Source organism: Hyalella azteca, unplaced genomic scaffold (genome assembly GCF_000764305.2).
Source record: "Hyalella azteca isolate HAZT.00-mixed unplaced genomic scaffold, Hazt_2.0.2 contig6498, whole genome shotgun sequence".
Lineage (NCBI taxonomy): Eukaryota > Metazoa > Arthropoda > Malacostraca > Amphipoda > Hyalellidae > Hyalella > Hyalella azteca.
In genome coordinates, this window is record NW_025936659.1 from 492,135 (window position 1) to 516,918 (window position 24,784).

The 24,784-nt window shown below is 38.2% G+C and overlaps 1 protein-coding gene across 2 annotated transcripts in view; it reads left to right on the plus strand.

Moving 5' to 3' along the window:
• Window positions 1-18,098, plus strand: part of LOC108675898 — a 59,443-nt gene extending 41,345 nt beyond the window's left edge. Inside the window, exons 3-14 of one of the 2 annotated variants that reach the window (XM_018163950.2) lie at window positions 1,572-3,305; window positions 7,894-8,069; window positions 9,368-9,592; window positions 10,433-10,790; window positions 11,195-11,257; window positions 11,817-11,945; window positions 12,386-12,597; window positions 13,141-13,266; window positions 14,035-14,196; window positions 15,067-15,198; window positions 15,919-16,095; window positions 16,837-18,098. In XM_018163950.2, the coding sequence (XP_018019439.2) occupies window positions 1,572-3,305; window positions 7,894-8,069; window positions 9,368-9,592; window positions 10,433-10,790; window positions 11,195-11,257; window positions 11,817-11,945; window positions 12,386-12,597; window positions 13,141-13,266; window positions 14,035-14,196; window positions 15,067-15,198; window positions 15,919-16,095; window positions 16,837-17,211 (3,869 nt within the window). In that variant the 3' untranslated portion in view covers window positions 17,212-18,098. The remainder of the gene's footprint in view (window positions 1-1,571; window positions 3,306-7,893; window positions 8,070-9,367; window positions 9,593-10,432; window positions 10,791-11,194; window positions 11,258-11,816; window positions 11,946-12,385; window positions 12,598-13,140; window positions 13,267-14,034; window positions 14,197-15,066; window positions 15,199-15,918; window positions 16,096-16,836) is intronic. The other variant, XM_047880868.1, reaches the window with a different exon arrangement.
• Window positions 18,099-24,784: the final 6,686 nt, after the last annotated feature.

Sequence of the window (24,784 nt, forward strand, 5' to 3'; positions counted from 1 at the left end):
GATTTATGATTAAATTTCAGTAGCATGTAATAAGCGAAAATACTTCTTAGATCTCTACAGAAAATTCAATTAGGTTGTAGTCAGCAACAATCCAGCATGGATTTCTCGCTTGTAACCATGATCACACAGTAAATAATAAAATTTAAAAGGGAGTTAATATTCGGATCTAAATACGAGGACAAGTTACCTGACATTATGATATGAAGTTTTTTGGTCACGTACGTTAGTGAGCCGTCTGGTAGTTTTGCAGGTGACCATTGAGACGAGATTTATCTTTTACATATATTCAGAGTATAAATTAACTTTATTTGACAACATCGCAATACCAGCAATATACAATAAATATAAGGAATGTTTTAATTTAATCATAAGCCAACCTTAGTTCACACAATGATCATAAATATAGTTTCTCAGTTTTTAATATTCGCTCAACCAAACATTAAGAATTGCCATTATATTAGAAATATAATAGAAATGACGAATGAATTGTTTAAATCACTCAATGGAAATCAGGATCTACAAAATATTTTTGAAATATTACAACGGATCTGTTGAAATTAGGATCTGCATACATCACAAGTGCTCATTTTATAAGTTATGAGCCCCATTCATAATTATAGTTATTATTTTATTTTTAGTCCTGACATATGTTTTACTCGCACAGGGAATGTGAGACTTGATGAATAAATATTGAGGACGGTACATGATCTTTGCCGTCCGCGGCGAGCAGTCGTGCCGGAAACAAGTGGCTGTCCTGTTAGCTTACTTATTAGAAAAAACTGGCCGAGTTTCGCAAAATTATTTAATATATGCAAGATCAACGATGAACCTAATTCTGATAGGTATTATCTGAAGGAGTCGATCCTAGCAGGGATTGTCATCCGGGTATTAATAATATCGTGATTATTCGCCTCCAGTTATTCAAAGCTGCGTTGACATTTTGCACCGAGCTCGCGTATCCCTCAAGCTGTTCATGGTCTGAAATATGACTCGGTCATTTCCTGTTGGAACGTTGGAAGCTAACGCTAAAATTTATGCAGTGTTTAGCTCGTAAACTTTCATGTTCATGCATTTTATGCAGCCATTGTGGTTTCAATACTTCCGCTCGAAATTCTTCATGATATCGTAAGATTTACTTGAACTCGGGAAAATCATTTAGTTTGATGAAAAATCACCAACTTTGAATGATCTTTTATAATGACACGACTCGTTCGCTACTGGTAAATTTTTTTATCGAGTCGATGTTGCACAGGAACGACTGTCAAATTTATCGAAAAGCTTCGCCGTGGAATTAATGCTCTACTTTGTTCTGAAATCTTTCGCCGTGTCGCAGCAGGTGTCGAAACTTTGATGAGAGCGATTCTCGGTTCAGAATGTGCGAAACATGTCGTCTTTTATTATCTAGTTGAGTAATACTTAATTTTCTCAACATTTTAGTAGACATCACCGTAGTCCATGAAACATTTAAATGCTCTATATTTAAGTATTTTCGCAGCGACTAATTGAGATTTTATCCGAGAAACTATCATTGCACCATCTCTGAAAATTAACCGCATTTGTTCTTCTTTCAGATGCCGGGTTGATGCAGACATCCTTGACATCGAGGGTTGTTGGCAGGAATTTTGCTCTGAAACTGGATTGTCCAACTCTGTCTTATTTTCGTTCAGAAGAATCATCCAACTACAACGAAGAAAGCCCGCACGTCGAAAGCCCATTGTCAGTTTGTACAGATTCAAATGACCACAATACAAATTCTGACGTCTGTTCACATGGGGAAGAGTTGTCTGACACCGAACGTCAGCTAAGAAAAGCAGGAGTTTACTTTAGATTCCCGCCAACAGCTTCATCTCAGGCGGCCAGAAAGGTTACTCCTGCCACCCCATCAACGTTGAACGATCACGAAAAAGAAGTTAGTGACGCTTTACGCAACCTGGACTCGACATTGGATAACTATTGCAGCTCTTCGGGCAGCAGCAGTAGCGACAACGGAGGTAGTCCAATAAATTTGAGCCACACCAATGAAACACGAGTGACCGCACGTTATAAACAAGAAGACAGTAGACCAGTGATTGGTCACGATATTTCGTCTAACAATCGTCGAAGTTTTGTAGAAGAATTTGATATAGACCGTATTAAAAGTTCTCGCTGGAATGACAGAGTCTCCGATGCGAGCAAGGCTACGGCGCACAGCAGAGCTACGGCCTCGACAGTTGATCGCTGCCAGTCTGATCGCGAGAGTGCCACAGGTCGCAGTGAAACGAGTGCCAGTCTCAGTGTCACTGATCGAGAACGGCATCATCGAGGAATAAGTATTGGCTATTCGTCTGTGGATCATAGAAGTAAAGTGAATGGAAATGATACTAAGAAAGTGAATGAAGAAAAACCTGTGCTTGTGAAACAAACTAGCAGCGGATCAGTCATGAGTGTGAAAACTATCAATGCAAACCATAGTAAATCGGTATTAAGGCCTAACTGTAGGAGCGACGGACCAGTGGTAACCATTGAGCCTTATTGTGAAAGGAATTCAAGCATAATTGTAGATAATGTAAACTCCAAAAGGAAAAGCGTGAACGATATCAGAAATAATTTTCACAATACAATAGATCTTGAAGGGAACTTAAACCGCCAAACCATAATGGAGCCCCTGAATTTGATCGAAGAAGTCTATGTGCCCGAGTCTTCGGTGGCTATGCGCTCTTTTTTCCCGTCGATGGAGTTTTCCAGTCGCTCTTCTGTGAATAGAAATAAAGTTCAAAATAAACCAGTTGACTGTGAAAAGAGCGAAAAATTGCACGGTCGCAGTGGTGACAGTGACAGTGGACATGGCAGTGGAGCCACTAGTCCATGTGGGACATTAACAGACCCACCATCACCTCCTCCAACGCCTCCCGACACGCGACCATCTAGACTGCCTTCACATGGGCACGGCGATGAGATTTCCATCAACAACTGTTCTCCAGTCAGAAACGAGGAAGAAGTTCTTGTTTCCGTACCTGTTTTCGAGTCAGCTTCAAATAAGCACGTATCCATCGTCAATACAGCCTCTAATGATCCTATGGCGGCTCGAGACTCGCCCCTTCGGTCTGATTTACAGTCATCTCCCGATGGATCTTCTCCGCTGAACGTGGACTCGGCAGTTGTGAGTCCGAACAATGTACAACTGGGGGAAGTTACCGTTACATCGGCTCAGCCAGAATCTAATCATTTTGTGGTGGTGGCGATTGACTTCGGTACTACGTACAGTGGCTACGCGTTTAGCTTCACCAGAGATCCCGACAACGTACACATGATGAAAAAATGGGAAGGTGAGTCATTAAAATAATTATCTATAATACGACGAATGCCTAGAATTTATTTGTCTGATGACTTGAAAAGTGACAAAATGCCATCACAACAAAAGTAATTTGAACTACATATGATAGCACTTTTTCTAAATGAAGCGAAAAGACAGTTGGTATGATAGCATTTTGGACATTAATTCAGACGTGAAGAAAACGACAATCTTTCCGAAGCTGAATAAATTCTAAAGCTTTTAATAACTTGTGCTGGCTTGGAGTTTTGTGGCTTTATCGAAGTTCTGTGGTCTGACAAATGGTTTGGATTTGCAGTTCCGTGCGCACGAGTGAGGCGTGCGTTACCTTTTTTACTTTCACCGAACTCGGTTCATTTCGTAGATGGGAACACAAATTAAGAGCCATAGCGGTGAGAGATGGAGAGCGTGGGAATTACGTTGCGTAGTGAAGACTTATTACGACCGTGTAAAGTTAAGTTGAACATTAATTGCAGCTATTTTATGGAAACAACGGTGAGATCTCTCCAGAACTGGCTGGTAAATAAATGATATTTGCTACCGCGCTAGAATGTTGGATACACCATCGTTAAAGTATAAGTAAAACTTATCCCTAGATCACAGTTACGTTTTAATTCATCGACCGACGGGGATTTTGTTTAAAAACTTCACAGTAAACTCTAAGTATGAAGATATTGTCACTCCAAGTAGAATATTTTCTTCGATGCTACGGCAGATGCCAATGCCGGAGCCATCACGGGCCAGTGCAGTCAAGTTATGCCCGCGTTCTGCAACGCTCTGGTGATCATGCTCCTCTCTGCCCCAACTTTCCTTTTCTTTTTAATCAGGTTCTGATGTAAAATAGTTTTTGGCACCTTTAATTTCATCCGTAAGTTAGAAACAAATCAAAAAGCTGATCGGAAAGTTATCGTTCTCCTTTGTTCATTTCAGGTATTCGTTCACTATGTTCTATTCTAAAAATGATATGTTTGAGCATCAACATATATTTTAAATTCTCCCTCCGAATGGGTCTTCTTTGCAGTTTCTAACCTACTATAACAGTCTGTAGAATGTTTTACATTTACATCAATAATGATAATGAAGTAATAATTCGGTTCTGATATTTCATAGAGACAAGAAATCAATTTGAAAAATATTATGGTATCTGTCACGGAACATTCATCTATTCAAGATTTCGTAATAGTTGAGATTTAGTAATCAATACGCATCCTCAATATGCATTTTCTGCCTCGTTGTGTTCGAGCTTTGTCTAAAAATTTTCTTTGGTTTGTAATGCAGACGCGTCACGAACAAAGGAAGTTGTGGGAATTTGGATTTCAAGGCAATGACAAGAGCAATTTTTTTGCGGCTAAATTTCGTGTACTATTTACTGCTCTGCCAGGTCATTATTAGCGAGCAGTTAATGATTGCCTTCACACGTTTAATGGTCGAGTCCTTGAACAAGTGTTAGGAAATATAAGCAATCATGCCAAAGGCCAATCACTGCGCGCTCGAGTTTGCGGCACTGGTTTCAATGATGATTTTATTGAGGCTTCTGGCAGCGATTGCCTGTGATTAATTTGAAAGGGAAGGATTATGTAGCAATCATTTAGCAGAGTTGGTATTTTTAAATCTTGAGATCGAGAAATTGGCTTGTAAGGAAAGAGTAATCACAAAAGGATGACTCTGGTAGTTGCGTATGCAGCATTACAAACACTTTCAAGTCCCGATAGTTAATTGTTTGTATATGAATGTCGTAAAATATTATGCGACGCTTTGAATTTGCACGTGAAAGATTAGTATCTAAGCAATCGCCCACGAAATATATTTGATGTCAAAAGCAGCCGTTCAATCAAGTTTATTATTTCTGCAAAAAAATGAAAACAAAACGTGTTTAATGCGGGTAAACATCTGGAGAAGAGAATTTTTCCGCATGTTCCAGACTCGGTCACATGGAATGACTTTCTTTTCGAAGCCGATCCAACGCTTGCGGTTAGCGCTTGAGCCATACAGCGCCAACGACTGGGATGCACTGGGGGAAAATGCTCAGTGTTTTAAAGAATGTTGTAGCGGTTCTGACCGATGTTGTCTCATGCATACAGGGAAATTACGTGGTTGTCGTTGCATTGATATGGAGAAATTATTTTTTCTAAGATTAAAATCATGTAACGGAAGGCACAAAAAAATCAACACTCATTTCCACATGCAATCACATTTAGTGAGTACCCTTGAGTAATAGAAATTTTTGGGAAATAATTTGTTGAATTTTATTTCCCAAACGCAGCTATCGCATAAAAATTTTAAACTGAATAAAAAATTAATTTGTCTGAGTTCACGTTTACCGAATATTATCAATACGAAGAGGAACTGTTACCGTCTCAGTAATGATTAACGTGAGTTTTGTGAATCAATTAGATTCGATCTCAGGAGCCGTGAATTATTCCTTTGTCTTCCTTAGGGGTTTTGAGCAACGTTGTCGTGAGAGGTTAATTTACGAAGAGAAATCCTGACGAGAAGACAGCGACAGCGCGTGAGAAATACTTCCCGGAAAGTAGGATTGCAGAATTTTTTTATTCCGTCTGAAAGAATTGAGGCTTGGTCTGTGACTGATGAATATTTTGCATTTATTTCATTGTGATTACTAAATTTTATACTACAGTAGGACCGATGAATATAAGTAATTTTGAAAGCTCGAATGGTTGATTTTTGTAGAGACGAGATTTGTTAGAACTAAATGGCTTAGCCTTGGCCGCTCGATGTGGTCACTTCAGAGCTGACTGGCGCTCATAAAAATAACTTCTTTAGGTGCCCTGAGAATCTCTGATAATCACTGAGCAAGAAATTGATAAAAATATCTCCCATTGTCGTGGAAAATTATGTTAATGTAGAACTATGTTTAACTACTAATTTTAGTTGAATAAATAATTTTCATTTGCATTTAATTTAAGCGTTTCCGAGGACATCATTTCATATTTGGAATGTCTAATGTTTGTGCAGCGATGCGTTCGCGGAACATCGGCAGCATACGACAGTTAGTCGTAGTGATAGATAATTATTAGGAAGAATGACATTCTCTATTAATTTTCCATTCATATTTAAGAGAACTGAAATGATTCGTGGCGTGAATGTAAAGCTTGGTTACTTCACTTGAATGGAAACATCTTCAAATCCACTTACTAGCAATTTTGTTCCTATCTTTGAATAAGGGACAGCAAGGCAGTTTCACGTGGCCTGTTAAACATAAAGATTTAAATATGTTGATTATATATAGCAGCGTTGCTATCTTCATATCAGAGAAATATGAAAGTAGACTGGAATGGAAATTGATGATGACTCCAAACAATGGCGCTCCGCTTCTCGCTTCGATATAAAGTTCTAGATTAATCAGATATGGCCGACCCAACGCTGAGCGTGAGCAAGATAACTTGGTCCGCGAATTTTCGACCTTGATTTCCACTCTCGTTCCTGTTATGTTTATGTTGGGGCGCATTTTAGACAACTTGAACCCAGAAAAAGTAATTACTCAACTACGCACATGAGTTTTTTTTTCAGATTTGATGATTTTACGTATCAAATCCCAACTCCTAAGAATTTAAGAGAAAAAAATCAGTCAATTGGAAACGTAACACAAATTTTTTAAGTTCGTGCTCATTTTAATAAACTTGGACCGAGAAACTGGCCGTTCGCTTGGTAAGATTGCTTGCACTGCCATGGCATGAACAGGGTTACCAGATGGCCTAAAAAACAGCCAAGTTCGCGGACAAAAAAGGCCTATAACTCAATATATTCTAGTATATATGTACGTCCGGTATAAAAATTAAATTTTCCTATTTTTTTACACTTTTTAAAATTTAAGATGGATGTGCCGCCATCAAAAATTTTACCCGGCCAACGCAATTGAAAAAAGTTAATCGAGGAATTTGTCCGGAAAAAGACCATCGGTTAACCCTGGTCATGATCAGTAAAAATTTCACTCCACAGCAAAATGAATATAGAAAAACATCGTAGTTCGATCTTATCTTCTTCATGCCATTGTTATACTTTTTTTATGAAGTCAATAATCCAGTTGACCAGACCTCCAGAAAAAAGGGTTTACTCCAGTTTTGCTTGTGTTTGCCTACTTGATACAAACATAAATTTTTGTTACTTTTTCATGTCATTTTTGTTATTTTTTAATTAAAATTAACAGCAGCTCTGCGGGAATTTTTATATACGCTACCAAAATTAGCCGATTGCATTGCAAGAAGAAACCTCACACTTTGTACCATATACTCTGAGTCTCCTCATCGGAGTAGAAAACTCATTAGTTCATCAACATTTGTTAATTTTAAATTATTCGTTATTAGTCACAGTATATGAAGAAACGGATGTAGCGTAAGATTGAAATCACAAAACCTCTTCAAAAACATGTATGTTGGATTACAACTCAGTTGGCCGCTGTTGAGTGCCCGAATTTTATTTGCCGATTTTCATCACATATTCCGATTTCAGCTTTCAGAAAAGAAACCTCCCAAATGTTTTTCCGAGCTTTAGTTGGATTGTGAGCATTACTATGTGTGCTTATGTTCGTGCTATATTAATCCATCATTTAATAATTGTTTCAGGAGGAGACCCTGGGGTTCAAAACCAAAAGACGCCCACAATCGTGCTTCTGGACCCGGAAAGGCGCTTTCATTCCTTGGGCTTTACGGCTCGCGACAGCTACCACGACCTCGACCCCAAGGAGGCAAACAAGTGGTTTTACTTCGACAAATTCAAAATGGAGCTTCATGACGACCGAGTGAGTGGTAGAAGTATTGCGGGTATTTTCCACATTTCGTAGTTTGTGAGGCTAGCAAGAGAACATAAACTTAGAAAACCCTTGTGGTTCTTTAACACAAACTTATTAATTGTGGTTCTTTAACACTAACTGACAGCATAAATTTCAAATTAATAATATTTATCTGTAATTATCTTTCTAATCTTTTGGAGTTGCAACAATTAATAGAGTTCGCCACGTTCAGAGTTCTTGGCGACATGAGATATTTTGCAAGGGTTACTAATGTTCTCGGATCCATTGGGTATAGTTGAGAAATACAACAGGAAATAGAAAATCGCTTACAACAATTGTTCCACGTATACCGGAAATAAGTATTAACATGTAGCCTGGATTCTACGTTGGAGATGGATCTAGCTTAAACAAATTTCTTGTTGTCGGATATCATTCAAATTTTCGGATTTTAGTGTCAACACTGAGTATTTGTATATTCCAAAGATATTCTATTCACCAAAGCATGAGTTTATTGAATTTGCTTTTCCTGTTACCTCCATCCGATTGAAGCCGATGTAATTTTTTTCTGCTTCAAGAGAAACTTAACATACTTTAAAATTCTTCAGGACTGAACGCGCACCTTTCAAAAGGAATTAATTCGACATGTCATCCAAGTTGTTTTAAAAAGATTTTTCCTGTGCGATGTCAGTACAGCAACTCACGTCACGCTCGACGTGACTCGAGTGATCGTGACGCTCGATCTTGCGATATGTCTCCCTTTACCAGACTTTAATTAATAGATAATTGCTTCAAAAAACTTTCTGCAAAAGTTTACGGACGTAGTCGAGGCATGAGCTACAGGCAATTACCAGGCATAAATTTAAATAGTCCATAGTGCTTTGAAATCGAGGGAGCAAAAATTTTCCTGAAGATGAAATAGGGTTTTTCAGGGGTATAAATTAAAATTAAAATGAGGCTCAAATGTATAAAAATGGAACTTTTCGAATAAAACGAGCATATCAAAGTCCGTTAAATTTTTCATAACCAATCGAACCATTATCAATCGAATACAAAATTTAAAAGTCAGGCTCGACTGTTGCTCGACACATGTAAACAATAGATTAAAAAAATATCAACGAACTGCTGATTCCTAACGTTACTCCCTGGACGTCTCATATGAATAATATGAGTTATTACAGTATATGAGTCAAATACGTATAATATTATATTACGTTTGTGTAATTTGTGTAATTTCATAATACATGTATGAAAATAAAACTGCAGCATCAATTTAGTTCATTTTCCCTAATATGAAATATTTTCGCCAGAGCTTGAGTCGAGACAGCCTGTTGTCAGCGGCCAACGGCCAGCAAGTCCCAGCGATGGAGATCTTCAGCCACGCGTTGGGCTACTTCAGGGACCACGCACTGCGCGAGCTGTCCGACCTAGCGGGCGGAGCGCTGGTCACTGAGCACGACGTACGCTGGGTCATCACCGTGCCCGCTATCTGGAGCCATCCTGCCAAACAGTTCATGCGCACCGCTGCTTATATGGTATGTAGGGGCCTGGTGAAATGGTTTCGTGATGGATACGTGCAACCACAGCTGGGGAATTACTATACAATCGAGTTGATTTTAATAAAATTGATACTAATTCTGTTTTAAAGACGGTAGAAAAGTTCATGCGCACCGCTGCTTATATGGTATGTAGGGACCTGGTGAAATGGTTTCGTGATGTTCACATGCAACCACAGCTGGGGAAAGATGTATACTAATTCTATTATAGAAACGGTTGAGCAGCTAGTTCAAGAGGATTGCTGCTTATATGGTATGTAGGAACCTGGTGAAATGGTTTCGTGATGTACACATGCAACCATAGCCGGTTAGTTACTATACAAGCAAGTTTATTTTAAAAAGATGAATACTAATTCTGGTTTAGAAACGGTAGAGCAGTTCAAGAATACTACTGATTATATGGTCAGTAAAAAACAGGAGAAATTTTGTAATGTCATGAATTGCAGGCAAAGTTCGAGAATTACCCGTAAGCAGTTGCAGAGGAATACTGCTTACATGGTCAGTAAAACGTGGGGTAAATTGTTTCTGATGGTGACTTGCAGTCAGAGCTTTGGAATTACCATAATGCAGTTCAAGAGGACTGCTGAGTACATGGTATAAGTAAAAACCAAAGGAAACTTAGTAATGATCGTGAATCGCAGCAAAAGATTGGAAATTCCTCTAACGCAGATCAACAGGATTGCTGATTGTACGGCCAGTAAAGTTCAGGGAAATTTTGCATTGATGGTGAAGTGCAGCCAAAGCTTGAAAATTCATGTATTTCAAAAGGAATGATTATTACCTGGATATCGTGAGCGTTAACAAAAGTTCTTATTTCAGGCTGGTCTAGCAGACCCGAACTCTCCAGAGCAACTGCTCATCGCGCTGGAACCAGAGGCGGCCGCCATCTATTGCCGGAAGCTTCGCAGACACCAACTAGTGTCCGGTAACAATCCTGTTCTCCGTCATACCCATTCACCATATACACGACCAGTATCATCACCATCAGGCTCCTGGCCTCATCACTACCGCGCAAACAATTCGGCGGAATGTCGAAGCGATCCGACCGAGGCCAACGAATCCGGCGTCAAGAAGGGCGTTAGTCCCAGGCCGTACTCTACGATCAACGCGTCTGCGTACAAGAAAACCATGGCCGACAGCTTCCAAGAGCCAGACGATGTGCTCGATATAAGTGAAAGTTAGTACTAGATTTGTAGACTTTTGTAAATTATATCCTTAAATGCTTCTAGAAATGATCAAGTTACTAACCTGCTTATCTGTCACTAACTCTTCTAAACGCTTGCACTATATATACGAAGTTGAAAGTCGTTATATAATAAAATAAATCTCAATTTAAACTGCTAAAGCGTTATGATATATTACATTTCAATGTGCCGTTGTGTTTTTTCCTCACCTCGCCTGTATTTTAAGAGCCGTTTTTATACAAGCATGATACCGTTAAATTTCGTTGTTACTTTTTATTGAGCGTAAGCTATTTGTAATTCACCACGTGCGTGTGGCTACATACAACTGCTTCTGATCTTCACTGTGCTGTATTATCAAGCTTTGAATTGTATATATACACTGTACATTTTATTGCAGACGAAGTGTCCATCTTACAAACTTCGTGCGCGTCGGAAACAGTCTCAGACTGGCTTGTCCAAGGTTGGTTCTAAAGCGCAATGTATTCAAGCGCAAAGTATTAAACAGATTACATAGAATAATTATTCACCATTCTTAATTATTTTAATTCATGCTGTGCATGCCATGATTTCAATATTCTAAGATTAAACTGTCTGTCACATAAAATTGTATTCAACTCCTCATTAATTTGTTCCAGCAGTCCAATTTAAAGACTTTGTTTAAAATTTAAATTTACATGAGATCTTCTGAATGATGACTTTTCATGGACGAATAATGTCTAGAAATTTCGGAATATCCTGATAGAATTTAAGCAAAAAATAATACATAATCACAAGCCATTTATCTGAAATAAAAAAGTGAATTTAGGTGGAAGTGTTCACACTATCCAGTTCAAAAAGAAAAGAAAGAACTCCCTCCATGACGAAAATGCTTTTGACGACTCGTTTCCTATAAATATTATTTGCAGAGTCGGAAGGTTTACGATTCCATGTAATTTATTCTAGCATCGCGCAGCACTTAAGCAAAATAAGACATTCGGTACCAGATTTGTCTTTGGTGATTAAATGCATCATTATTGCAGACACAGTTTACATGGTTGTGGACTGTGGAGGCGGTACAGTTGACATCACCGTCCACCAAATGACCGACACCAAAGCTGGCCACCTCAAAGAACTTCACAAGGCTACCGGTGGTCCCTATGGCTCAACAGGTGAGACAAAGTCTCCTTTGAAAAAAGGTGAACAATAAATTCTAAATTAAGGAGGCATAATTTTTTTTGTGATTTATTGTACAGCAATGAATTTTATTTTGAGCCAAGAAAGTCACCGTGCTACTTCGTACAGTTCAATGGCGAAAAACATTACTTTTTTACGAATTATAAAGAGTTCACAAAAATATATCCCTTATTTAAATTCGACATTGAAAAATTTAATTCAACTTATTATAATATGAAGTTAAATGTTCGTATGTTTGTCATGAGGCTATTATTAAAAACGTAAACTTATTTTGCATAACATATTAACCTAAACATCGGAATAGATTTTAGTTCCCTATGAGATCATATGGCATTACGGAATTTGTTATCAGTAGCCTGAAAATGTCAATGGTGTAACATACCTGAAATGTCTGATTAAACCTTACGTTTTGAAGGAGTGGACAAGGAGTTCGAGAAGCTCCTGGAGAAGATCTTCACCGCAGAGTTCATGACGGCGTTCAAGCAGCAGCGGCCCGCGGCGTTCGTGGACCTCATGGTGGCTTTCGAGTCCCGCAAGCGCAACGCTTCCCCTCATCGCAGCAACCCTCTTAACATCGCCCTCCCTTTCTCTTTCATCGACATGTTCAAGAAGTTTAGAGGAAAAGATGTAAGCTTTGCCAGGCTTGTGTTTTATTTCTTCGATGTAGAGTCTGTCAGGATATCGTTATTTAATACTGTTATTGAGTTACAGGTTTGGATCGGCTACGATATATATTTTTTAAATTGTGCATGAGAAATAGACGAAATGGAAGGAAGTTTTGGCCATTGTGGCTTTGGTTGAAATAGCCTCCAAAAAAGTCTTAAAATTCGGTTGGTCAGAATAATCTACATTGATTGATGTATCAATTGAATTGGTCGAGTTATCAATTGAACGAGTGGATGCATGGGTAATATTTCTTGTACGTTGACGCGTTAAGGTCGAGTTATCAATTGAACGAGTGGATGCATGGGTAATATTTCCTGTATGTTGACGCGCAGGTCGAGTTATCAATTGAACGAGTGGATGAATGGGTAATATTTCTTGTATGTTGACGCGCTCTGGTCGAGTTAGTAATTGACGTAGGTTTTACGTAAATGTTTATAAATTCACGTCACGTAAGTTTTTATAAATTCATATGGGTAATAATATTTCTTGCATGTTGACACGCAGGTTGAGTCGGCTGTACGTAAGCATGGCACTGGTCTGGGTGTGCAGTGGTCAAGTCAAGGCATGCTGAGGGTGTCACAGGAGACCATGCGGGGACTCTTCCAGGACACACTTGACAACATCCAGCAGGTAAACCTGACAGGCATCTTCAATTTCTCTCAGTTTGAGCACAAAAATGTATTGGAATTCAACGTGGTGGAAATTTAGTGTGGATTTTAGTTAAAAAATTTTGGGAGTAATTAAAATTTTATTGGTTTAGGCGTATGTTGTGCTTGGTTTGATTTGCGTTTTTATCTTAACGTTTAATGTTTTAATCCATGATCTTAGCTTGCCAGCGGAATTTTCTTATAACGATGGTGTTTTTGGTAAAAAGTATCAGGAAATTAAAGATTAGATGTTACCTAAATTAGCTTGAGCAATATTCACCATATTTGACACAAACATCAGTTATTTGTGATGTAAAGCTTGTAAACGAAAGTAGATGAGATGGCACTGAACTAAATTACAAGTTTTAGACTATACTTTAGGTTCGATCTCTCCTGCGTATTTTTAGCAACGTATCAAGGAAATCAAATATCGAGAAAGGGTTTAATGATTTCTTAGGCATGATCATAAAAAATATAACTCAGTACTCACGGCATTGAGTGACAGAGAGCGCATTTTCTCGTCGACGAAAACGTGAGGTCACGGACGGACGGACAGACGGACGGACGGACAGACAGACAGACAGACGGACAAGGCGAGCACAATAGTGCATTTTTTCCATAAATGAGAAAATGCGCTAACAAACATCTTTCCGATTTTGTTGAGCTTTCAAGATGAAAATTCCACGTTTTTCTTATTAGATTTTAAGGCCCACTGCCTAAATTATGATTAATTAGAAATAATTTTTGACAGAGTATCGAGTCGGTGCTGTCGCTGCTGGAGCGAGAGGCGTCGACTGGAAATAGCTCGGCTCTTCAGTATCTGTTTCTAGTGGGCGGCTTCAGCGAGTCAGAGCTGCTTCAGCAGCACATCAGAGACGCCTTCAGCCATCGCGTCACAGTCGTGATCCCGCAGGTCTGATTCAAGCATAGTTCATTTCGGTTATGCTTGAGTTCTAGTGTAGAAAATTTTGGTTTGTTGTAGTAGTGTTGAATATTTTGGTTTGTTGCAGTAATCGTAGTTCTTGCAATGAGGTTTAGTTATTTTCTTGTGTTCAATTTTTGAATGTAATTGAAGGAAGTGAGAAATTTTCTGGTTTAAGTATGAATTGTTGGTGCAAAAATTTTCAGTGTGTTGGTGCAATTTTTCTGTGTACTAGCTGCTGTTAATGCTCATTTTCTAGAATTTTTCTGTGCACTAGTTGTTGTTAATGCTCACAACTTTTATGAATTTCGACCTATTAGAAACATTAATGGCTATTTCAGCCGAATGATAAAGTCAAAAGCTTATAGAAGGCATTAACTAGATAGTCAAGTTGGCAGTGTTAAAGTGTCCTGTATTGGCTAGGCTAAGTAAAGAAATAACATTTTCTCCATTAATCCATTAAATTAAAAAAAAAATTGAATTAAATTAAATTAATAAATTAAATTAAAAAAAATAATTAATTAAATTAATCCATTTTCTTCATTAATCCATCTTTTCTAACCGACTGAAAGTCTCCAATTAAAGAAATAATTTGCTCAACCAGAAATAGGTGACAATTACAATAGAGCACTAAAATTAGGTAACTATAGACATGGAATCAAAGAGTATTCCTCATGGACGGCCTGGTGGTACAGGGTATGGGGCCTGGCGATCCTGAGAGGCGCTGTGCAGTTCGATTAAAGGAATATACATACATGTTGCTTAACCAGAAATAGGTGACAATTACAATAGAGCACTCTAATTAGGTAACTATAGACCTGGAATCAAAGAGTATTCCTCAACAATGGCCTGATGGTACAGGGTATGGGCCTGGCGATCCTGAGGGGAGCCGTGCAGTTCGGGCTGGACCCTGCGGTGGTGACGGTGCGACGCTCTCGTCTCACCTACGGCGTCGGGGTCCTCAACAGGTTCCAGGACGGCGTGCATCCTGCTGTGAGTACGCCATGCCATCAATGTTTATGTCAAATTATGATTATGAAATTACACTACAGAATTATGTAATTACTCTACAGGAAGTAATTATTTATGCTGCGCTAGTCGAGGAGTATATTCCTGTAACAATTTTCATATTCTCTCACCTGACTCGTTTGTAAAGCCATTCATTCGTCATTCTTAGGTATCGTCCCATGTACTTTCTTCGCCGGTTACTAATCATTCTGGACGAGATAACTCTTTAGGAGAATATTTAACTTCATCGAACGTAATAATCTAAGAATCAAGTCCAATTGCATTCAATGAAATGTATTCAAATTAATTAACTACAAATAGATTCATAAATGCTGTTGGAACTGGATTACGTATGGTATTTTACGTGAATAATTCATATTTATAACACATTTTAGGAGAAGAACTCAGAATCCGATTGCATTCAATGTAAGGTATTCAAAGTGATTCATAAATGCTTTTTGAACTGGATTACGTTAATAATTCATATTTTGGAACACATTTGAACACATTCATATTTTGGAACACATTTGAACACATTCATATTTTGGAACACATATTTTGGAACACATTTGAACACATTCATATTTTGGAATGCATATTTTGGAACACATTTGAAGTTTTGAACACATTCATATTTTGGAACACATTTGAACACATTCATATTTTGGAACACATTTGAACACATTCATATTTTGGAACACACAGGAGAAGCGCGTGTTCGCGGCGGGCGCTGACTGGTGTGCTGATGTCCTGGACGTGTTCGTGCGCGTTGATGAGTCCGTGGCCGTGGGGGACGTCGTGAGTCGTTCCTACACGCCAGCCACCCTCGGCCAGTCGACTGTGGTGCTGCACTTGTACGCTACACACGAAACTAAGGCTATGGTGAGTAGAAAGATTAGTGGCGATGTGGTGACTTGATGGACGCACGGCAACTGGTCAGCGGTGAGTGGCACCTCTCATTTGAACAAAGGTCTTGAGAACAGCTTGGTAGGGTAAAAGTGTGAAAAAATATAACATAGTACTCACTGCAGTGAGTGACAGAGAGCGCAATTTCTCGTCGACGAAAACGTGAAGTCACGGACGGACAGACAGACGGACGGACAGACGGACATGGCGAGCACAATAGTGCATTTTTTCCAAAATGAGAAAATGCGCTAAAACGGGAGGATTGATAGAACGCACGATGCACCTCGTCCATTAGGGTTGAATGGAAAGAATAGACATTTGTTGGAATTGTAAGGATGAATGATAAAACGTTAGAGGAATGACTGGAATCAAAACGGATGTTCTGGTTAATGACACAGAATAAAGATCTTGAGAACAGCTATGTGAATGAATCGCGTGTAATTTACGATTATTATTATCAATTTTTGTGTGAAGTTCATTTTTAAAATTTAACTTTGATTTTGTGACAGAGATGATTGTTTTTATGAATACTTGAAAAAAAATATTCACAATTTCAAGTACAAAAAATTTTCAACGCTAACTCTTCCACGAGCTTTGTATTTCTCGTGCTTGCTTAATGAGTACTCGTATTATCTAATACACTTTCACTTCAATTTTTTCATATTGTAATATTGCTAATATCTAATTACTTATAGTCATTTTGCCTCTTTTTTTCAGCATTTTGTGTCGGACGCTGGAGTAGAGAGAGTGGGTACCTTGCTGCTGGACCTGAAAGACACTTGGGAGAAACCCTCGACGGATGAGGAATTCCAGTCACCGGATGCACGTCCAGCCAAAGTGTGCTGTTGTTCACGACGCGACGAGGCGTTTCACGGCGATGGCACAGATGCTGGCAACTGTTCTGTATGTGGTTCTTTTAGCTCTAAAAGTGAAACCCGAAAGAGCAAAAACATTTCCACTTCTCAAATAAGCAGTGCCCGGAGAGAGATAAGCGTTCATCTGAAATTCGGAGGTACGGAAGTGAAGGCGTCGGCCGTTGATCATGTCACCGGGAAGTGTGTACGCGCAAGCTTTGATTTTCTTTCCCTGTAAAATATTTAAAAATTTTACTATATAAACTCGTTTTAGATTCAAGAACCACCGATGCTCATATATAAAACATATATTTATTGAACACGGAAAACATTCATATTACTTAAACGAGTCATTTCATTTTATTCAGCTCGCTATAATTCAGTCTGATATGATTGAAAGGAATAATTGCATGGCTCTAAATTTAGGTTTGAATTTGAATTCTACTTCTTCGGTTCAACAGAACTGGCCGTTAATTAGTTTTATTATAATATTTTGTTTGTGTTATCACATGTAAAGCCAAAATTTATGTTGTGTTTTTGCCCAGCATCACAATTATATCCATACATTATTATTTGAAAAAGAATAGTCATACACAAAATATGTGTTATCATCGTCTGTCGTTGCTTGACTATAATCTGAGTTTCTGTGTATGTATTGACTCAATATAATCTGATATTACCCCCATGTATAGACTCAACATAATCCAATATTACATGCATGTATAGACTCAATATACTCTGATATTACCCGCATGTATGTACTTAATATAATCTGATATAACGTGAATGAATAGACTCAACATAATCCAATATTACATTCATGTATAGACTCAATATAATCTGATATTACATGCATGTGTAGAACCAATGTAATCTGATATTACGTGCATGTATAAACCCAATATAATCTGATATTACGTGCATGTATAGACCCAATATAATCTGATATTACGTATTTGTATAGACTCAATTTTAATTCAATACTTCAACGGATAGAACCATTCCGGATAATAATACCGTATTTCTGTACGTGTTCTTTAAGACATTTTGCCAAAGAATTTCTTTCTTAAATAAGCTCATTAATTTTACTGTATTTGTGTTAAACTAAGTAAATATTTGTAAATGTATGCTACGATTAAATAAAATAAAGAAGTCTCGGGAGGTATTCTTTTCATTAAATCTAATGCACTTACGAAAAGTTGTCTATCGAAATTACGATAGACATTACGAAAAGTTGTCCATCTATGCATCGTCTTGGGTCAACCAGTCAACCACTAAACAAAGACTTAATTAAGACGCAAACCAAATTCTTTGGATGATCAAGGCTTAGAGAGAAATGATCGATCTGAAAAGAGTAATTTGACGTATGTTTTTATAAAATGAAATCTAGAATGATCAGTTTCAGTTTCATGACGCGAGGTAAATTCTTGCATTTGTGCTAATGATTAATAATAAAAAAATTCAATTGTCGTAGTGTTTTCACGGTAATTTGTGTCAGAAAATTCTTGCTGCCGTCGCACACCTATTGAATTAGTTATCAACTAAATTTCCAGGTTTGAATATTTCTGGACGACGCTGCTGGAGCTCCCAATTAATTTTTTAAATTTCAGGACAAAACAGCAATATAGAATGCTTCGTCGGCTTTCATTTTTGCCGAAGGAAAAACTTCTTGCAATATCAAACATGTACAAATATGAGCCAAGCTCGCAAACATAGCACTGCTATTCTCTGCAGGGCATCCCGTATTGAAGATATTAACGACTCTTATAAGACCTTGACCGGCATTTTCTTCGCCGTGTTCTCCTGAAGCTCGCATCTAATGAGCCCTCTTAGGACCGATGAGATCGCATCCCAACAAATGCGGCTCCTTAATTCCTGTCACCCGCACCAGGGTATGAAATAGAGCGTCTCAGGCCGCTGATGGCAGGCTGCTCCAACACACGAGTCAGAGCGTCTCAGGCCGCTGATGGCAGGCTGCTCCAACACACGAGTCAGAGCGTCTCAGGCCGCTGATATCAGGCTGCTCCAACACACGAGTCAGAGCGTCTCTGGCCGCTGATGGCAGGCTGCTCCAACACACGAGTCAGAGCATTTCTGGCTGCTGTTGTCGTCTGCTTCAACACACGATTAAGAGAGTCTCTGGCTGCTGTTGTCGGCTACTCCAACACACGATTAAGAGAGTCTCTGGCTGCTGGTGTCGGCTGCTCCCACACAAGAGTCAGAGATATCGCTCTTAATCAATGCCAGGCCCACGGTCCCTCCGCGCTGACCTGTTGGAGAGCAGTCCAATTATTTTCTTACGGTGGTTTTTGGCACGCGACTTGAGTGGATTAAATTTAAACGATGCTCAACTGGGATTTAGGCGAGGACGCGAAAAATGTAAGCGGGAATGAAATGGTGAGTTTTATTCAAGTTAGAGCTGATGTATATATATGGATGGTTAGCTCTTAAAAAGTCTCAAATTGCTTTGACTCTTATAACTTGTCGTTGAGCAGTTGTAAAAGTGTGTTTATCCTCAAAAATTCGATATAAAATATTTCTAAATTCTGATATCAAAGACAATGCACACTAATGAAAAAAGTTTCTGCTAGCTAAATTAATATTAATGTAAGTGAGTACTGAACGAAGTTCCATGAAAAATAATAAAACACAAATCGCATTCAAGTTATGATTGAAAAATTAACTGAACATGGATAAATCAGAGGAAAATTCATGGCGTAACATCAAATAATGGATATAGGTAAAATTCAAGGGAATTGTGAATTTGTGTGTACAAAAGGAAATAAAATGGAAAATGCATGTAAATTTATTGATATTTACTTTCTAATGCGTTTTAGCAATGTTAACTACGACTACTGCTTTAGGATTTACAGGCAAACTTTATGCTATTGCACAAACAAACAAAATGCCTAATATACAAACAGCCTTCAATTAAAAAATTTAATATATCTTTAGCTTATGATTACTTTATTTCCTACTTGAACCGGTAATCGCGGTCTCCCCGTTGAGCGGTCTCTAATTCACTTTGATTTTGATAACATTTAGTGCTCATTACTAGAAGCAACAAGCAAGTTACTCAGCTTACTCACTACTCAGCGCGTCTCGCGTCAATATTTACACTACCCTTGGAAGTCAGTAGCTCTAGAAACACTGTTCTCGGCGACGGAACTTAAATACTGAATTAAATTAAGCCCCTCGTTCCTGGGGCCATACTTTCAAAATTCGCTAAGTGAACGTAAGTATTTACGCTCTATTTTCTTGTCTATGATTGGTGGATTTTGCTTGAAAGGCCGTCAATGATTGGCTGATGAACTTACGATCTCTTAACTGTTTTTAAAAGAGTGGCTTGAAAGGCCGTCAATGATTGGCTGATGAACTTACGATCTCTTAACTTTTTTTTAAAGTATGGGCCCAGGTCGCGTTGTCCATTCATTGGGGCGATGACTTTCACGGCACGGCAATGGCTACTCAACGCCATGATTTTAGTTCGGTCGTAAAATGCAGGGGAGGAAAACTCTGTGAAGTAACGACGTGTGAAATTTGTTTACTTCCTGAGTGCGGTGCAGGGGGAAGGATTTTTTCTAACGTTCTATTTATCCCCTGCAATTTATGGCGACGGGTTGACATACCATAAAGCCTGAAGAGGAAGCTAAACGGTAACTAGCTTTCACGCCAACACAAACAAATGCACTGCCTTAAAGTCATGCTGAATAATGCAGAAATGTATCTCAACATGAAAAAACAGAGGTGGATACCTTTAATGAATTGCACTTTAAACGCAATTGTGTGTACAATTATAGGGATTTTAATGCTAAAATGATTAAAATAAATTTAATAAACCTAATTAAATAATCCTGCAATCAATCTAGTGAACATGAGAATTATTCTAAATATATTAGTTATTTTTAAAATTTATTTACTAACAATATTCTGCTAATTATTTGAATAATTTTAGTTGCGACATGCTAATATTCTAATGCAAACGTTGCGACGGCCTCTAGGGGAACATATTTTCACTCGAGTCAATCTGATTTCATCCTGTCTGGCTCTAAGAATCTTTCAATCTTTTTATACAAACTCAAAACCTAATAGACAAATGGCTGGGTAGTGAGCATTAATCGTCAGTGCGCAATATCATTTAATTAATTATGGACGATTAATTAGAAGACTGGTTTTATCTGCACTCAACATGTTAAATTCTCGCGAGTTCTTTTCGTGTTAATGATACGTGCATGATACGTGTTAATGATACGTGTAAATGATACGTGCATGAATGCATGGGCTGTTCACATTTCAGAAGCAAATAAGGGAGCGTAGCAAGCAATGTAGAGGCGTCTCCATTTCGCATATATCTCAGTGTTTTCTATCACTGATTTTCTTTTATGTTTTTATATAAAATATTCTAATGCATTCGTGTGCAAATTCTTGGACAGTCTATTATAATTTTTTATGCAATAATTTTTATGTGTGAGAGATGCGATGTATATCCAGCGATATATTGCTTTCCTTGCAGTGGATCTAAATTACAACATTATCGCTCCTAAATTATTATCGATGGATACTTTACTCTTGTTGATTAAACATGCACGAGCAGCGCAAGAATTGAATTGCAATCTTGCTAAAAAATTACTACCTAACCATTTTACTCACCAAACATCCCGAGAAGTCAGCGTCCCATATGAGATAAGTAATTTCCGGGGCATCTTTCATAAGACGGTATTCGTCAACGTGACCGCCTAATTTTTTGCCCTCCATCAACTTTAGTTGGCCAACTAAGACTTTTAACCTCGAGGATCGTCACACCATAGCCTTCTTTTCGACATCCGAGCTCAGCATCCATCTAACTCTTTGGAATTATTTTCAGTAAAAAAACGCGGCAACTTTGGCGCGGAAATGATCTCATTTACTAAGTTGCCACTAGTCGGGCAACTGAAATTAAATTCTACACTGAAATAGTTGGAGCGCACGAATGCTGGGTGAAAGCATGCGAAGACATCGTTCTGTTGGCGCTGTATAATTAAATTGGTTCGTAAGCTCAGAGGTTAGTCAAGGAAAGTATTGGTTATATGCTTGTCGAATGTTTTTTTTATTGTTAATAAATTTTATGGCGCTTACATTTCATACTTTTTTCTGTATCACCTGATTATATAATTACTTGTCGAAAGAGTATATCTCAAATAAAGATTTAAAATGAATGTAGAAAACCATTCAGCGACAACATTATGTATATTGATATCGAAAAAATTCACTTTCTACGAGGAAAACATTACGGCCTGCAAATTAAATCAAAGTGTCATTACACAAACGCATCATTTGACTGCAGCTTGAGAAGAGGTGGAATTAAAGGAAAAAGTATGTTCATTTGGTTTAAATAAATTCATGAATTTCATCCATCTCAACGAGGCTATATGACATTCGTGAATTAAATTTGCAGTTGAAATGTGGACCGAGCATTTGGAAAGATGGTTAAGACAGCAAATAAAGGAGAGACTCATTTGAAGAAAAATGAGCGATATACAATTTTTGATTGTCGAACAGAAATACGACAATTTGTTTAAAGATATAACATTATTCCAAAGGTAATTTCGCACTTCGGTTGGACCAATTTATTCCAATTTGAAGTTCTTCGAAATCGACCAAGTTGTTTCTGGATTGCGATACGCAGTGCACTTTGGAGGTTGCAATTTCATCTTGTAGGCAAATGAAAGGCAATTTTTGGCAGTCGTAATGCTTGTGTTTCTGTGATGAGTGTTTGCAGAGCACTACAATCGCGCAAAAGCTCTCATTTAAATTCGAGAACTCGTTTTTTGCAGGATCGTATAAGATTCTTTATTTGGAGTCAGATGCTATCTCGGCTCAAAAAACTGGTGCTCATGATCGAAACTAGCAGAATTCAGATTCATTGAACCGTGAATTATTGTAACGTTTGCATGCTTGACTAGCGAAAAAATTATCATATTCGTTCTTTAAATACTGAAAAAAGACACTACGAAGTGGTATTTTCATTAATAACATTATTAATATCAACGAATCCTATTTCTTACCGGCTGATACCCCCAATGCGACTAAACTGTCACTTTACTGTGCTGAGGAACTCTTATTTTAGGAGACCCACTGCAGAGGATCTGTCCCTAATTACCGGACAAGTTTGTCTCAAAGTCGCCATGAGCTGAGAATCCCACTTGTCGTTGCCTTACATATTGTGCTGACTGTGAGGTTTACTTGCCACTCGTCTTATACACGGCGTTGCATGGAATAAATTCGATCCTGTAAGAAAAATCTTTTCCGCGCTTGATGTTACTGAGGTGCGAGATTACATCATCTGTTCTTGCCTATGGATATTTTTCGTGGTAAGTTTCAGTCATATAATTTGCTTCAAAGTTGTGTTGAAGTTTTCTGACTTGCTAAGTTCAGTGTCTCATTTACTGAGCAAATTCTGCCATTAATTGTGATTTTTAATATAACGATGTTAATTATCGTGGTATTAAGTAATTAATAGACTTTTTTGTGACAAGTTTAGTTTAGAAAAGTTATTTTTTATGACAATATATTTTTTTATACTGACAATAATAGGCAATAAAGAGGAAGTCAGTAAATACTAATCAATCTGGCCAATAACCACTACTCTAGCACTCCAATGGTTATAATCATCCTGGTATTCGACTTCTGAACTTCTGAATATGCCGTTGCCCTTTATTTCTGCGAAAGTTCGACCACGGAGATCGTCATATCATGCGTATTGATGATGTGCCTTAGGATATCCTAGCCTCGCTTAACGAGATTACATCGTTCCAGCGAAGGGGTCCTATAATTTCTGCACCTTTATTGAAGAATGTTAATGGCAAAAATGATTGCCTTGCTGCTTGTGTTGGTGTCAATTTGCTAATCGATGTCTCACTTCTCTTGCGTTCACTGTGTGATTAGTGAAGTTATACGAATATATACTAAAAAAGGGAATAAATTCGTTTACAGTTTATATTTATAATGTGAAAATGAAAGCAAAGTTGAATTGTATTATCATTGATTTGTTTTGTCACTATATATTTATTTTTTCTTTTCACCGATAATAGTTAAATTTTTCGACTATGGGATTGATGAGTCTGTGAGGGTTGGCGAACAAGGCAAACAAGTAAATTACCATATTTTACTTCTACATAGGCTGCCTCTCAACGATGTCGGTGTAATTTGCGTTCTAACCTGCAACAAAAGAAACTAGTGGGATTGTTATAACAACGCTGGTGCAACTTACCTTTTGTGATTGTTTTGTCGAACAAATCATTCGGCGCATCCTGGGAACGCATACTTTTTATGAATGTTTTGTCGAACAAATCATTCGTAACTACCCCTGCCTAAGAACCCACTCGCACAACTCGACCCGTTCAGCAACCTCCTCAAGATCCTGCATCTCGATCTGGCCGAGTGACTTGTTTAGCCGCTTTTAGCAGGTCTTTGAAGTCTGGCCGCGAGTTCCAGGCAGCATTCATGCAGGATTATGAGAAGCCATTGAAGCGACACCCATTGTGAAACTGAGTAGAAAACTTCAAACTGTAAATTCCCCAGCACGGTCGACGGACTCTTCTCAGAACTTCGGGAGCGTTTCAAGGCATTGATGAAGCAATTCTGGCCGTGATGGAGAACCGGAGTTCTTGGAAACGGAACAGATTTCAATACCAAACTGCCTTTCAGTTATTTCTGTTTGGAAGTCAAGTGCGAGAAGTACACTTACACGACAATTGAAATTTCTCAAACGCGGAAAAAGTCGCCCTTGCGCAGAAAGATACAGAAGACCGAAAGCAATGCGAGAACAGTTG